Here is a 14700-nt window from a genome sequence, read left to right as displayed (position 1 = left end):
CTATGATAGTAAACTGAATATCTTTGGGTCACAGACTGTTAATCGTATAAAACAAGACATTTTAGGTTACACCTTGGTCTTTGAGAAACAGTGATCAACATTTTTCACCATTTTCTGACATTTTATTGATCAAACAACTAATCGATTAATAGAGAAAATAATCAACAGATTAAACAATAATGACAATAATCATTAGTTGCAGCCTTACTTATTAATGCTCTTAAATGTTCATTTGTAATGTAACAGGCCTATATTTCAAATTATGACCACTTCAAAATGCTAATTTTTCATTTATAAGTCAAACTCTTCAATAACATTTAAATGTCCCTGAAATTTCTATGGTCAAACATTATTGGCTGGGATATGAATGTACTGAATCCTTATCTTGTTTTCCAGAAAGGCTGCAGCACATTGGTGTGTTGGCGCGGACTAAATATAGTTTTGATATTTGGATCGAACAGTCACGATTGGTCGAGCACAGAAATGCTGACTCAAGGCTGATCTCATACTATGAAACTCCAGCTTTCAAGTCTCTACCTTTACATCTTTGTTCCACAGTAGAAACAAAGGAAGCATAGTGACCATTGTGTTTGAGATCAAGGCTCGCTTTTGCCCCAAGGCTAAACTATCCCACAGCTACAGGGATGTGTGGGACAAAGTATTTATTTAAACAGCCATCGGCCTCTAAAGAATCATTCAGGTTCCAGGAAAAAAACTGACAAAAAAGACAAAAACAGGGCCTAGAGGTGCCTTCCTGTCCATCAAAGTGTACAGACAGAATGAGCAATACAAAGGACCGGAAATACTCACATCTGATTGAAAAAGAATAAAAACCTATGTAATACTTCTAAGAATTTGATTTGTTTTATTTGGATCCCTTTTAGCTCATTGGCTAATCTTCCAAGAGTCCACATTAAAAAACATTTAAGCATACAATAATTCATGAATAATTAAACACATAAATGTTCACACACACATATCATATACATACATGCACACATACACATATATAACCTATACACATTGGCACATATACTGTATGTACCTACGTATATGCACATATTCATCTACATGTGTTCATATATAATATCAATACTACTGACAATGCAATACATCAGTGTGATGATAACTACATTTTTGATTCTTAAAATCTTGTAATCAACATCCTGACTGCTGTTTTTGAGTGAGTTATTGTAATGAATTCCATAATTTAACAGTTCAGAAAATGAAAGTCTGTCTTCCCATTCCAGTTTTTATTTTTGGTAGCACATAATGATTTGATCTCTTATTATGTTAACTTGACATTTATCACATACAAATAATCATTTGTCCTCAATACTAATTGGCTTTTTAAACTTTTGAATTTTTGAATGTTGTCTCACATGCTCTACTACTGTGGGCCATCCCATAATAATATGCAGTTCATTCACTCCGTTTTCAAACCCACACCTTAAGACCAGTCTTGCTGCCTTGTTTAGTGTGATCTGCAGTCTCCTCATATCTCTCTGAGCCGCCCTGCCCCACACTGCACAGCAGTAATTAATGTGACTGTAGATTAGACTATGAGATATGACCTTAAGAATGTCTTTAGATAGAAACTTTGCAATTCGTCCAACCATTCCTGCCATTTTCATCACTCTTTTAGAAAGATCTGTAATATGAGCCGTCTATGAGAGACTGTTTTGTATTTTAACTCCCAATAATTTGACTTCTGTAACCTCTTTAATTTGAAAACTGCTATATGTTAAGTACCACGGCTTCAATTTCTTCCTCTTTCCTGAAGGACATATGATCATATTTTTTATTTTATTTAAATTTGATACCAATTTATTGTTTTCCTCCCATTTGATGACACATTCAAAATCATTTGATACATTTTCATGCAACTGAGTTTGTGAATCTGCTACTGCAGTCATAGTTCTATCATCTGCAAACATATGTGCATTTGAATTGACTAACACTAAGGGAAGATCATTTGTGTATATAAAGGGAGTGGCAACCCACTCCCTTGTGGGTTGCCACAGGTATACATGGGGAAGAAAAGGAGCCATTAACATAGATATAGATTGCTTTCTACCATCTAAATAGGATTTCATCCAATTGACAGTATTCTTACTGAAGCCACAATGAATTAAGAACTAAGTAGGGACACATGTTTATCTTGATCAAGGGCATTTAGCCACTCATCTGTCACATGTATCAAAGCAGTTTCAGTAGAATGATTTTTACGATATGCATGTTGAGCATGACTTAGGAGGTTATTAGTGTCCACATATTTCCAAATGTGATCATCTACTACTCTTTCTAAAACTTTGCTTAAGGAGGAGAATAAGCTAATTGGGCGACTGTTGGGTGTAGTAAAAGCTATTTTAGCATTGGAATTTTAGGAATGGGGCAAATTTTTGCATGTTTCCATTCTGTGGAAAACTTTCTTTGTTGCAAACATGGGGCTGCAGATTTCAAAAATTTGTTGTCAATAAGATCGTACCCCGAGGATTCATTATCAGGAAGTGAAAGTGTCATCTAATGATATATATCTGGCAATATTAATAATTTTAATTAACAAATAATTTAATTAATATTGATAATTTCTCCCATTCATAATCTTTTTGTCTATTTCACCTACCAGTAATTAATTTGAGGCATTATTATTCATGTTGGACCTAAGATCATTTACCTTTGAATCAAAATGTTAGCAAGTAATTGGTAATGTCTCCCTGCACTATTTGACCTACCAAGCAAACCATTCACCGTATTCAATATCTGTTTTGAATTATTTCTGCATCCCTCAAGAGCTGTTTTATTATACAGAGCTTTTTTCTGACGATTCAATTTTACAACAAAGTTTCTGCATTTTCTATACAGCACAATATCTGAGTCTAATCTTGACCTGGATGCTATAGCTTTTGCCTCATCTCTCTGCCATATTGATTCTTATTTGTTGGTCAATCCAGAGAGATGGTTTGGCTTTAATTGTACTTTCCCTTATAGGAGCATGGTTCTCAACAATATCTGTAAACAATTTCATAAAACAATCAACAGCACAGTCCAAATCACCCTCAAGATACACATGGTCCCATGGAACAGCGGCCAAATCTCTCTGGTACTCTCTTAAGTTATAATTTTGAAAACTCTGTCTTATAGTCACTCTAGAAGGTCTTTTTGGCACTTTGGTGTATTTAGTAATGCACACAATATTATGATCTGTCCAAGATAACAGGGCAGATTTAGCATTCAAGCCTTTGTGCAGACCATTACAGGATACCAGATCAATAATAGTTTCAGTTCTATGCCCAAATTTGTTTCTTGAGGACCTTGAGCCATTGTGTACCATTTGAAATAAATTACGACTCTCTATATATTGAGTAAACTTAGTCTTGTTCCCATCAGAGTGACTATTTTTCCGGTCAATATTGTAGTCCCTAAGCATAAATAATTTGATCTTTTCATCCAGAGCAAAATCAATACTCCCACATATTTAATCCAGGTATAATGTGTTTCATTTTGGGGGCCTATAAACACATCCAATCAATGTTGGTTGTTGGAGAGGAAGGTGAATTCTCCTCTTCTGTTCCTGTCCTTCCTTATAATATTGTATCCCTTTTAATCAATTTGACAGGGCTTGGTCAAGATGAGTCTCTAATAGCAAGCATATGCAGATTATTTATCTGGATAACATTTAGTATCTCATCCATCTTATTTACTAAACTGTTCACACTCACATGAGAGATATGTAAACCTTTTTTTGACAAGTAGTAATATTAAGTAGTAGTAGTATTAGTATTAAGAGTGAGTGTGACTAGGTCGTGTTGGATTCAATTGCTGAGAGAGTACCATTTCATTTTAAAAGATAAAACAGACAGACAAGGAAGTAAAACTTTAAAATAGCTACAGAGGGATCTCTCAGTCTCTGTACAACTGCCCATCAATGTATAATTTGTCCACAACTATGGAAACTTTATGGTTTTTGATACTATATTCCCTATAAGGATGGGAATTAGTTTTCACTGCCTCTCAATCTCCGTTGAGAATTGATCATTCATCCAAAAGTTTGTACCCTTAAGAGCCTTGCCTCGGGTCTTCACTAGCTCCTTTTGTTTAAAAAGCTCGAACTGACTGAAATCCCGTATGGTTTGCTATGTGTCGTCGTTGTCTCTCTCAGGAATCCCAGAAAAAATCTGATTTTCCTGCATTGATCTACTCTGCACATCAAGCAACGTTTCCTTGAGCTGTTTGTTTTCTTTCGTGACATTCTCCATTGTTCTCTGTATAGTAGCCACAGTACCTTTCAATGAGTCCTTCCCCTTCCTTAGATCATCAATTTGAGCTTGGCTGAATTCCAAACTTAGCCTCAGGTTGCGGAGATCTATCTGCAGCTCAACCAGTATATCAAACTTGCCAAGTCACTCATTTATTGATTGCATCAGGGATATCTCCACTTCCATGGTTTGTTCCCTCATACTATCGGAAGATGTCGACCAATCGCAAGACTTTTAGGGTTGGAGAGCTGTATGACTCATATCTGAAGACAGCTTCATTTTCCTCACAGCTTGATATCGTCTATCAATGAAGCTTTCCAGAGCCTCAGTTGACTCTGATGAATCCAGTTTAATAGATATCTAATAGGAATTTCTCATTTGTTGGCCAAGTGAGAAGTTAATAACTAATATCCAGAGCACAAAACACCACAACAACACGCCACAGGAAAAATTAATATTAGAGGAAATGATCTCATATTGAAATGCTATTGTAATACTTCTAAGAATAACCGTCTCCCAATACGTAGACATCATGAGTAAGAATTAAAGTGTTCATAAACTGCTGTGGCCCCATGGCATCTCTGCCACCTGTGTCTCTGTAAGTTGTCTGGTAGTGATTCATTTCTTTGATAAAACACTCCCTGCTATGTTAATCTGGAGTGATGAATCATCAGCTTGCCTCCACTCCATAAATCCCTGCAGGACCTTCTGCATGGTGCTTGTGCTGGCATCTCAATGACACAGTATATTCTCACAGTCACCTCTACTGTGTGCTGAAAACATTAACTAATATTCCTTTCTTTTTAAATAACAGCACCAGCAAGTACGTGAAAACACACTAAACGATGCACCATTTTAAAGCAGATGAAGTGGGGGCTAAAGCAGGCCCATGATGAGGGCTCATCTGAGGAGCTGGGGAAAGAGTAAACACTGATGGAGACCTGCTGAACCCAGTGAAGTGTCACATCCCATGCTGGGTAAATGACAGCCTTCCTCCACAGCAGGGATTTTATTCACAGAGCCGTTCTGTTTGAGCAACTGGGATTATGTTTAAATGGGATCCTCTGTCTCTCTCGGAAGATCTCACATTAAGACACAGACTCATCTATTTCAAAGACAAAATTAATTCTAGAAGGCGCGGACCTACCCAGTCGCCTCTCCGTTAGCTCAGCTAAATTTATGATCTTTACAATTTATTCATTGTAATACGTGCAACAGTGAAGTTATATAGTTATAGTTATAAAATTAGGCACATATTGGATCAGTAAATGAATGGTGTATAAATGAAGGGAGTTATTCATTGCTGCCAGCAGTGTCCTCTTCTATAACGGGAATCTGGGCAAAAGGGGGATTCATTTAGGATTGTTTTAAAAATTATTTTCAGCCTCTAACTAATTATAACTGCATCAACAAGGAATTACATTTCAGTAACCCTGTCAAAACTATGAAAAGCATTTGGAACGCATGAAGGCAGAGACATTGTGTCTGAAATAAAAATGCTGAGCTTGACATGAGCTAAACATTTAAAAGTGTGTTTTCAAACAGCCCCGCAGCTCACTGTCCAGTGGTGACACAAACAGATGGTAATACGAATACGATATGACTACGAGTCACTCATCGGGATAGGGAAATGGTCAACTCACCACTTTGTAAACTCTCCTCCTGCCAACTCATCGGAATAAACATTGAGGAAAAGGTGGAGGGGATAAACACCGCCTACAATCCCGACCACATAGACAAGCAAGATCATCTCTGTGTTGATCTCTGCATCCATCTCAACATCGGAGAAAACACTGGGATAAACGTGGAGAGATTAAACACCAGCTGCGATCCCAGCCACATAGATCTTCTCTGTCAAGCATCCTGCTAGCCAATATACAGGTGTTGGTTAATAAACTGGATGACCTCTGTGCCCACATCAGTTTCTGACGGGATATCAGGAACTGTAATGTCCTTTGTTTCATCCTGGAATACTGGACAGTACCATTCAACCAGGTGACTCTTTTTCTGCAAACTGATCTGACAGAACAGAGGACTCTGGCACGAAAAAAGGAGGCGGCGTATGCTTTATCGTTAATAAGGAGTGGTATGACAGTGGGACTATCCCATTCCTGCTCACCTGATCTGGAGTTATTGTCAATCAAATGCAGAACGTACTTTCTACTAAGTGAATTTACATTGGTCATTATCACAGCAGTCTACATTCCACCATAGGCGAATACGGAGGCTGCCCTGTCAGATCTTTGCAAAGACTTTAACTGCTTATAGACTGGTAACAGACATAAATCCCATTTAGGTCAGTTTCACATATCAGCGCCCACGTTCATCAAATAAAAAAACTCTACTTTCTATAATACTAAACGCGTTATCAATAATTAGTCGAAAGACAGATGCTAAAATTATAAACTGAAAGTGTCTGCTCCGTGAGTGTCCACAGCTGCAGCAGAGTTGCAGCAGAGAGTAGCAGAGTGAGACATCTGTCCTCCCTCCTGCTCTCTGCTGTAAACACACATAGCTGTTGGTGAGCAGCTGCTCTCATGTCTCCCCAGGTCTCCCCGGGTCTCAGTGCTTGTTTTCGGCAGAAACTCTCCCACTCTCTACCTGCTCTACAGCTACAGCTCAGCGTTTAACACTATAGTTCCCTCCAGGATCATCACAAAGCTCAAGGACCTGGGATTAAACACCTCACTGTGCATGTGGATGCTTGACTTCCCGATGGGCAACCCTCATCCTTAACACCGGAGCACCCCAAGGCTGTGTTTTGAGCCCCCTGCTATACTCCCTGTAGACACATAACTGTGTAGCCACTTTCAGCTCCAACACCATCATCAAGTTTGCTGATGACACAGCTGTAGTGGTCCCAATCACAGATAACAATGAAAAGTCCTACCTGAAGGAAGAAGGGGACCTGACCTGCTGGTGTCAGGACAACAACCTACTCCTGAACATCAGCAAGACTAAGGAGCTGATAAAGGAGAAGCAGGGAAGGAACTACACCTCCCTTAATATCAACAGGTCATCTGTGGAGAGGTTGGACAGCTTCAAGTGCCTGCATACTGACTCAGTGGTGAGAAAGGCAAGGCAGAGACTGTTTAACCTCATACGCTTCAGGAAGTTCTTGGTATCCCCTCAAATACTGAGGAATTTATACAACTGCACCATCAAGAGCATCCTGACAGGGAACCTCACTGCCTGGTACGGAAACAGCACCGAACAGGACTGCAAGGCCCTGCAAAGAGTGGTACAATAGGCACTGCTTTACCCTGCTAAGGATATTTACACCAGGCGCTGTAAATATCTGTAAATATCCTTATCCTTGTATATGAAAAATAAGCTTTATTGATTGATTGATTGACTGATTGATTAATTGAAGAGCGAAAGGTCTGCAAATTATCTATCCATCTTAATGATGTGAGGTACCTTTAAAGTTCCTAACTGCTTGTTTAAGTTGTTCTTTAACATTTATTCTAAGAAAGCATAAGGAACATTTGCAGTAAGACCAACACCCACTTTTGCTATTTTATCATTGCTCGTTGTAAAACTGTGTAGTCAGATATTGCCTCCAAAATCTTTTTCACTGGCACACAGGCGGGAAGAACTGAATAAGACAGTTCTCTACATGCATGGGCATCTCTGCATGGGCAGCAGACAGATTTGCAATCCTGTTTTATTCTGGTCAGAGTGTATAAGAGAGGCTGTGCTTTCCCATGGGCCTAGGGGAACATGCCCACTCAGCTGTGCAGCATATGTACAGAGCTATCGTCGCTCTGCTTGGTATTCCTTGGCTGCAGACCAGCTCCTGCAGGACTGAAAACACCACTTAATAAGTCAGAAAATGTTAGTTGTTTTTTTTTTTTTAAAGAACAAACTTACAGTCATTAATTTTATTTTTACACCCCTCAATTTGTCTACCTGCAATTTGACCTTCAGGGATGTGCACTTTGAAATGTTTCACAGCAGAAACATGCACCTTGTCAGATATGAATGATGGATTTTGTATAAGAGCATTTTTGTGGAGGAAAGTATAACTCAATGGTTTAACAGGTATATATAAATTTTCCAGAATACTAGGTTGATGCTAGGTCGTCTTGCTCAAAGGATGGTAGGAGTAGGCAGGCAAGTTGCTGGGATTGATGCCTTTTGATCAATTACCCCCATTAGCGGGCAGCTGGGTCGATCAATAGCAGATCAAAGCTGTCAGGGAGTTGTTTCCCCCAGCCCAACACACATTGGCAAGATGCCATGAGATATAAAATGAAAGAGAAGAGCAGTTATCTTCAGATTCAACGGGATTATCAAATGTCACAGCAGCAGCGATGCAGCTCAGGGAGCGTAAACCTGACTTCAATCTTCCTGCTGGAACATCAGGCCTTCTGTCCAGTCAATATCGACAACCTATCTTCAATCCCTCATTCAAGGAAAATCCTGAAGCTGAAGGTCTGTTAACTCTATTTACTCAGCAGCTTGTTGTCTGAACCACAACAGCTCCACTCTGCTCTAAGCTGCAAATCTTACCAATATGAAGTCACCTGTTCCATCTTTCAAGCACTTGAGGCTGTCTACAGAACATTACATGCTCTTGCACAACAAGGAAATATTTTGTTTTGACTAATTTTCAGGATCTTGTGGTTTTGATGTTTACTAGTGGCATTATATTACCATGGTTCATTTACCACAAAGCACCAAACCAAGCTCATGTCAATCATTTGTTGATTGTTTCCTAAACTTACTGCAGCCACTCAATTGCTTTAATCCTCATATTGCCAAATAAATATGACATTTTGTTCAGTATCTTTATGATTAGCCAAACTAACCTAACACATTAAAGTTGGCAAACATATATGAAAAATGATTACGTTAAAAATAGCATGGGGCATCTCCATGAACTGAAACATCCGTGGTTCGCGTCCAGCCCGGGACCTTTGTTGCATGTCATTCCCCATCTGTCTCTACCATCAATTCCTGTCACCAATTTTTTGTCACTGTCCAATAAAGCCATAAAAAGCTCCAAGATAATAATGAAAAAACCCACTGTGTTAGTCATCATCACATGGTAGCACTGTAACTGTGCATCGTTTATAAACAGTAGTGTATCCAGTAGACTGTATTGTATCCAACATATATTAAATGACCTTTTTTTTTTTTTTTTACAAACATCAATCAGGAAATCTACAAATTATGATTTGTGGTTGATATTGTGGTTCAACAGTGCAACACTGAAGAAAGTGCAAGTGTTTTGTGTCAACATCAAGTGAGTTTCAGGCTTTTCTGCAGAGATCACTTACAGAGATAATAGCTGTGATATTGTGAAATAAATCACAAGCTTATTTGTTCATTTTAATTAACTTTGTTATTAAATTCTAATATATCATTCAAAACAGCTAGATTTTAATCTTCATCTGGTAATTGGCCTAATAAAAAGCTTTCTGATAAAATAATTCAGTTACAAAGTTTAAATGGCTCATATCATTTTGTTTCTCAAGCTATTGTTGTTGTGTATCAATACTATATCTCAGTACTGCATCACCACCACCCTCTACCATACACAAACCCATCATGTGACATGTGACACTGACTTCCACGAGTTGTGAAATATTGTCCCTTTAAGACATTTTCCAGATGTGTGTTTTACATAAAAGTTTAAGATCACAATATTATTATGTAAAGTTTCAAGGAGCTCAAACAGATGAGACAAAGCAAATAAAACAAACCAACCTGTGTTCTCCAACCTACACACCTTCAAACCAGCAAGTCATTCTCATCATTGAATATTTCTCTCAGTTTCTATAAGGAAATGGTTGCACATACAGGCAACACATACATTATCCACACATCAAGTACAGGAAGCAGTTTCTAGATGTTAGTTTCAAATCATACTTGGCAGGTGTTTGCCTACAATGAGCCACTGTCTTACATAATAATAACAGATGGTAATCTAAAAGCCCTGCACTACCTACAGTATGCAAAAAGGTTGGAAATTATATTACAGTCCTCTGTGGTGTATAGTTACCAATCAAAACAGAATTATCATGTGCCTTCTGTTTGCTACAGGATTTCTGCACATCCCTCTGCTTATTACTGTACAATTTCTATATAAAACCTGTAAAACTGTAAATATGTAGTGTCTATATCTGCATCTGTGGTTTCACAGTCTCTATGAGGAAATGTGTCTGCTGCTCCCTGCCCGGGCAAGCCAAAACCTTGTTTCATTTGCTCAGAAAAGCTGTTTCCTGGAAACACAGTGATTGATGCATTAGACAACCAACTGAACCCTACTTTGAAGCATATTGGTCCAGTGATTCAGCAGTATTTTGAAGCCAGCGCTAGTTTGCACGATGGCAATCTCTATGCACTGAAAGATGGAAGATGACATTTTGATTCAGTGAGCAAAATCTCATCGCAGCCATGCGGATGCATCTAGCAAATGTATTCCCATCTGTTTGTCTGAGGTGAAATGAAGCATGCAGCAGGGGATTACATCCAAACAATTGGCTTTTACAAAGTACCGTGCAGGACTGCTTCTCTGAAAACCCGCCTATGGCCAAACATCTATGACCCAATAAATGCAGAGCAGTAATCTGAGGTGTTTCTAACAATGGCCTTGTTGATTGCTCTGAGGCTAGAACTGGCAAAATACTGCTTCCACCAGGAGCGTGGGCACACAGACTTGGAAACAGCTGATTGGCCAGCTGAAAATCCTTCAGCTTTGTCAAGGAAATCTTTAGCCAGCCCCCATTGTACCGGCAGTGTAGAAAACACCCAAAGAAGTATGCAGGAGGAGAGACTTCCTGACAGCTCATTTAACATTCTGCCTGCTTCCACCCACTTAATCTGGAGACCCCCCTTCTGACGTTAACCGAATCTTTTATGAAAAACAGAACATCACGCCAACTTTCCCTTTATAACACATCTTTTACCATTATGGGCCTTTACACAAGAACTATCAAGGCAGAAAGAACGAGTGGTCTTTTCACAGCAGCCTCTGTACTGATGCTCCTGTTCCTGACATACTTGAGTCCAGTCGGGTACATTAATAAATGATAGTGGCAGAGCTGACGGGATTCACGCCCGCCTGGGCACCAGCTGCAATTATAGCAGACATGTCAGAGAGACACAGTTCCACCGGAGACAACCCAATCAAACACGAGGCTGGTGCTGTCTGAATGAGCACTAGTTGACAAATAAAGTCCCCTTGCACTGATAACAGGCACAGACTCTCACTCCGCCAGACCGGCTGGGACCCCTCACTGCAGACCTGCGGGGTCTCAAGAGGCTTAAGGGTTCAACGAGCCAGACCGTTTTACCAAAAGGGTGCTACAGCATGAGGCCAACCACAGCATCTCACTCTCTAAAACCCGACAAACCTCCAGGATTATATGGAGGTCAAAGGTTTATCTCGCTGATAAAACTTTACAGCAGTGACCAGAATCACCACGCAGCGTCAGCAGTAATTATGGTAAATGCTGCTTTTATGATCCTGTCTGACCTATCTAAAGACACCGAACGCTATAGTATGCGTTGCAGGAAATACTTCTGTGATATTAGCAGTGATGTCTTATTGCAATATTAGGACAGACACACTGATACGTACATGCCCTCCTATCAAAATGTATTTGCAAGTGGAATAACACACCCTACAAAGGAATCTTTTAAGCCCACATGTTAATGAGCAAAAGTGCAAGCTGTAACAAAGATAAAAGGAAGTTGCACCATTATGGAATTTAATTACCAAGTGGCCCACATAGCTTATAATGAGAAATGATTCATTGATGAGAAATGTTCCTCATCAATAATTCAGGCCCCCTGTCAGTTACAGCCAATGTATGTTCATAAACAACACACAAAACTCTCTAATTCTTCTAGACTATTAAGACCACAGAGGCAACACACTTCCTGTATTGCTGACAAACTCTCGGTGCACCAAAACCATACTACAGAGTAAAAGTGATGAACGAGTAAAATATTTTCACTGAGAGGAAGGAAAGAAAGTGAGCTGCTGCAGCAAACCATAAAAGCAACCAGACCTTTGTCTGCATCCAATAGCCGGATAGATGTAGCTCTGTGTCCTGTGTCGACACCTGAAGCCTTTATTGTTCATTCTGCTTTTAAATGATAATAAAGAGACTTTAATCTTGAAGTATGAATCAATGGAGGTTTGCAATAAAGCTTTCTATAGTGCAAACACACACAAAAACATAAATCCATTTCATTGTTAACGTTTCAGTAATAAGAAAGGATTTCTCTTTATCTCATGACCGTTATTTATGATGTCAAAACAGGCGGCTCAGTGGTCTGGTGAATACAGCACACACCCTGATATTATGTTTATGCGGCCAAATCCCCTTTGGCTTGTTGCTTGGCACTTAATATCATAAAATTGCCCAAGAGTAAAGCCAACAAACAGATCCATGCCCTTTCTGGGGTTTGTATAAATACATTATATATATCGTGTATCTTCTGCACTCTCATATGGAGATGAAAGCCCTGTGTGGCAAAGATAGTCAAGTTTTAAGAGTAATCTGAAGCATCACATTTAAAAAAAACCCTCAATGACCAGAAACTAGGTCTACAACTAATCATTATTTTTTATCATTGATACAATGTGTTATTTTATTTGTCAATAAATTGTTTTATCTATAAAATGTTGGTTCCCAGAGCCCAATTTCTTGTCTTCAAATGTCATTTTGTTTGACCAACAGTCCCAAAAACCAAAAATATTCAATTTATAAATGATATAAACAGACAAAGGCAGCAAATGTAATTGAGAAGCTGGAACCACACAATAATTTTTCGACTCAGACGATTAATCAATGGCCAAAATAGTTAGCGACTGATTTTCTGTCAATCAACAAATCGGTTTCTCAACTAATTGTTTCAGCCCTGTAGTCTTATCCAGCAGTACTGCAGGGCATCATCAATTGTTTAAGTTCAGTTAAAGCATCTGAATGTTCAGTGATAATCCCTCATCTGATATCCAGTAGATGCTTTGGTGCATAGCTATAAACCAACACAGATCCTATCTGTTATTATCTAAATAGTAACTACGGCACAGTGTTGCAAATGAACAATATACTGTGTAATGCATGACCCCACTATACTGGATGATCAATATGAGCTACTGGAGGACAGAACCATGACTAATGTGGTTCCTTCGGCTGCTAAAGATCTTCGAATAAGACCATAAACATACCTGACCTGATCATCGGCATGGAAGGAACAACCAAGTAAGCCTAAGGATTCGCATCATGTCTCAGCCGGCTCAGTGTAATCTTGTGGAAAACAATTTTGTTGCCACATTGAAGCCTCAGAAAAAGGAGAAGCTTTTCACTGTCTGAGGGTGTGGGCGAGTAAAGCTTGGGATGGAGGCAGAGATAATAAAAAAATAAATAAATAAATACATTTTAAAAAGCAGATAAATCAAAGATGAGTTCACACAATGTGCTGCACTCATGTCTGTTGTTTTGTGCACCGTGCTGAGATTTTATACATTTATTCATGGAACAAGTCAGCATTCAAAAACACCAAACTTGGTCAGCCTCAGCAGGCAGACTGGAACAATACCAGGGCAGAGACTGCAGCCACACAAGTTATCTCATCGCCTCTGACAACCTGGGTGTGTCTCAACACACACAGATATTTACCAACTTGTTTCATCCACAGCATCAGACCTGACGCTGCACATTTACCGAAATGATGCTGCATAAATCCTGATAACTATAAAAAAAAAAAATTAAAAAAACCACAGTAAGCCTGGGATGCTTTAAACTCATAGTCAACGTGAACGCTTTACAGGGCGGATGTTAACATTAGAAGAGCCTCAGTGATTTCACAGTTAAACTTGGAGGACTGCAGGCTACAGTTCTCACACTCCGGTCCATTATGTGAAGCTTTACAGGCTGGTAATTTGATTAAAATAATGCCCTCCCCTCTCCGCCCTCACTCCCACTGACTGGAAACACAACTCACAACGTGAACTTGCTGACGGGCTGGCAGGTGCAACCGACAAATGAACTTTCCCAGGGAGAATGAAACACGTCTTACCACTTTGCTCCCCCAGAAAGACGAGTTTGAATTTTCTTAAAGGGTTTCCAAAGTCGCTGCCCACGGACATGTTTGAGGAGGAGGAGGGACTCTGGACACCGGAGGACAGTCTGGGTTTACTTGTGTGTTTTCCCACTCGAGCTCGGTGTTGGGTGGTTAAGATGCTGGTCGGAAAAAGGCGGTGATGTTGCTTCTCTCTCTCTCTCTCTTCGTGATGGGAACACACTGCTGCTACTGCTGCACCGGCCCGTGACGTTTTCTTTTTCATTCGGCTTCTGCGCATGCGCGGCCTCTCCTCGTTTCCCCGATGAACTGACAGCCGTGATATAAAATGACGTCATGTGAGTCGGGTGGAGGTAGACATGTAAAATATGCTGCTGGGCTCCAGTTTTATTTGTAT

The 14700-nt window shown here is 39.5% G+C and overlaps 1 protein-coding gene across 1 annotated transcript in view; it reads right to left on the bottom strand.

Moving 5' to 3' along the window:
- rab6ba (RAB6B, member RAS oncogene family a) overlaps positions 1-14583 on the bottom strand; it is a 59111-nt gene extending 44528 nt beyond the window's left edge. The window contains exon 1 of the mRNA XM_042417208.1: positions 14301-14583. Coding sequence (XP_042273142.1) covers positions 14301-14583 — 283 coding nt within the window. The remainder of the gene's footprint in view (positions 1-14300) is intronic.
- Positions 14584-14700: the final 117 nt, after the last annotated feature.

Source organism: Thunnus maccoyii, chromosome 7 (genome assembly GCF_910596095.1).
Source record: "Thunnus maccoyii chromosome 7, fThuMac1.1, whole genome shotgun sequence".
NCBI lineage: Eukaryota > Metazoa > Chordata > Actinopteri > Scombriformes > Scombridae > Thunnus > Thunnus maccoyii.
The sequence above is the reverse complement of the archived record's forward strand: the minus strand, read 5'-3'. Positions and strand labels throughout refer to the sequence as shown.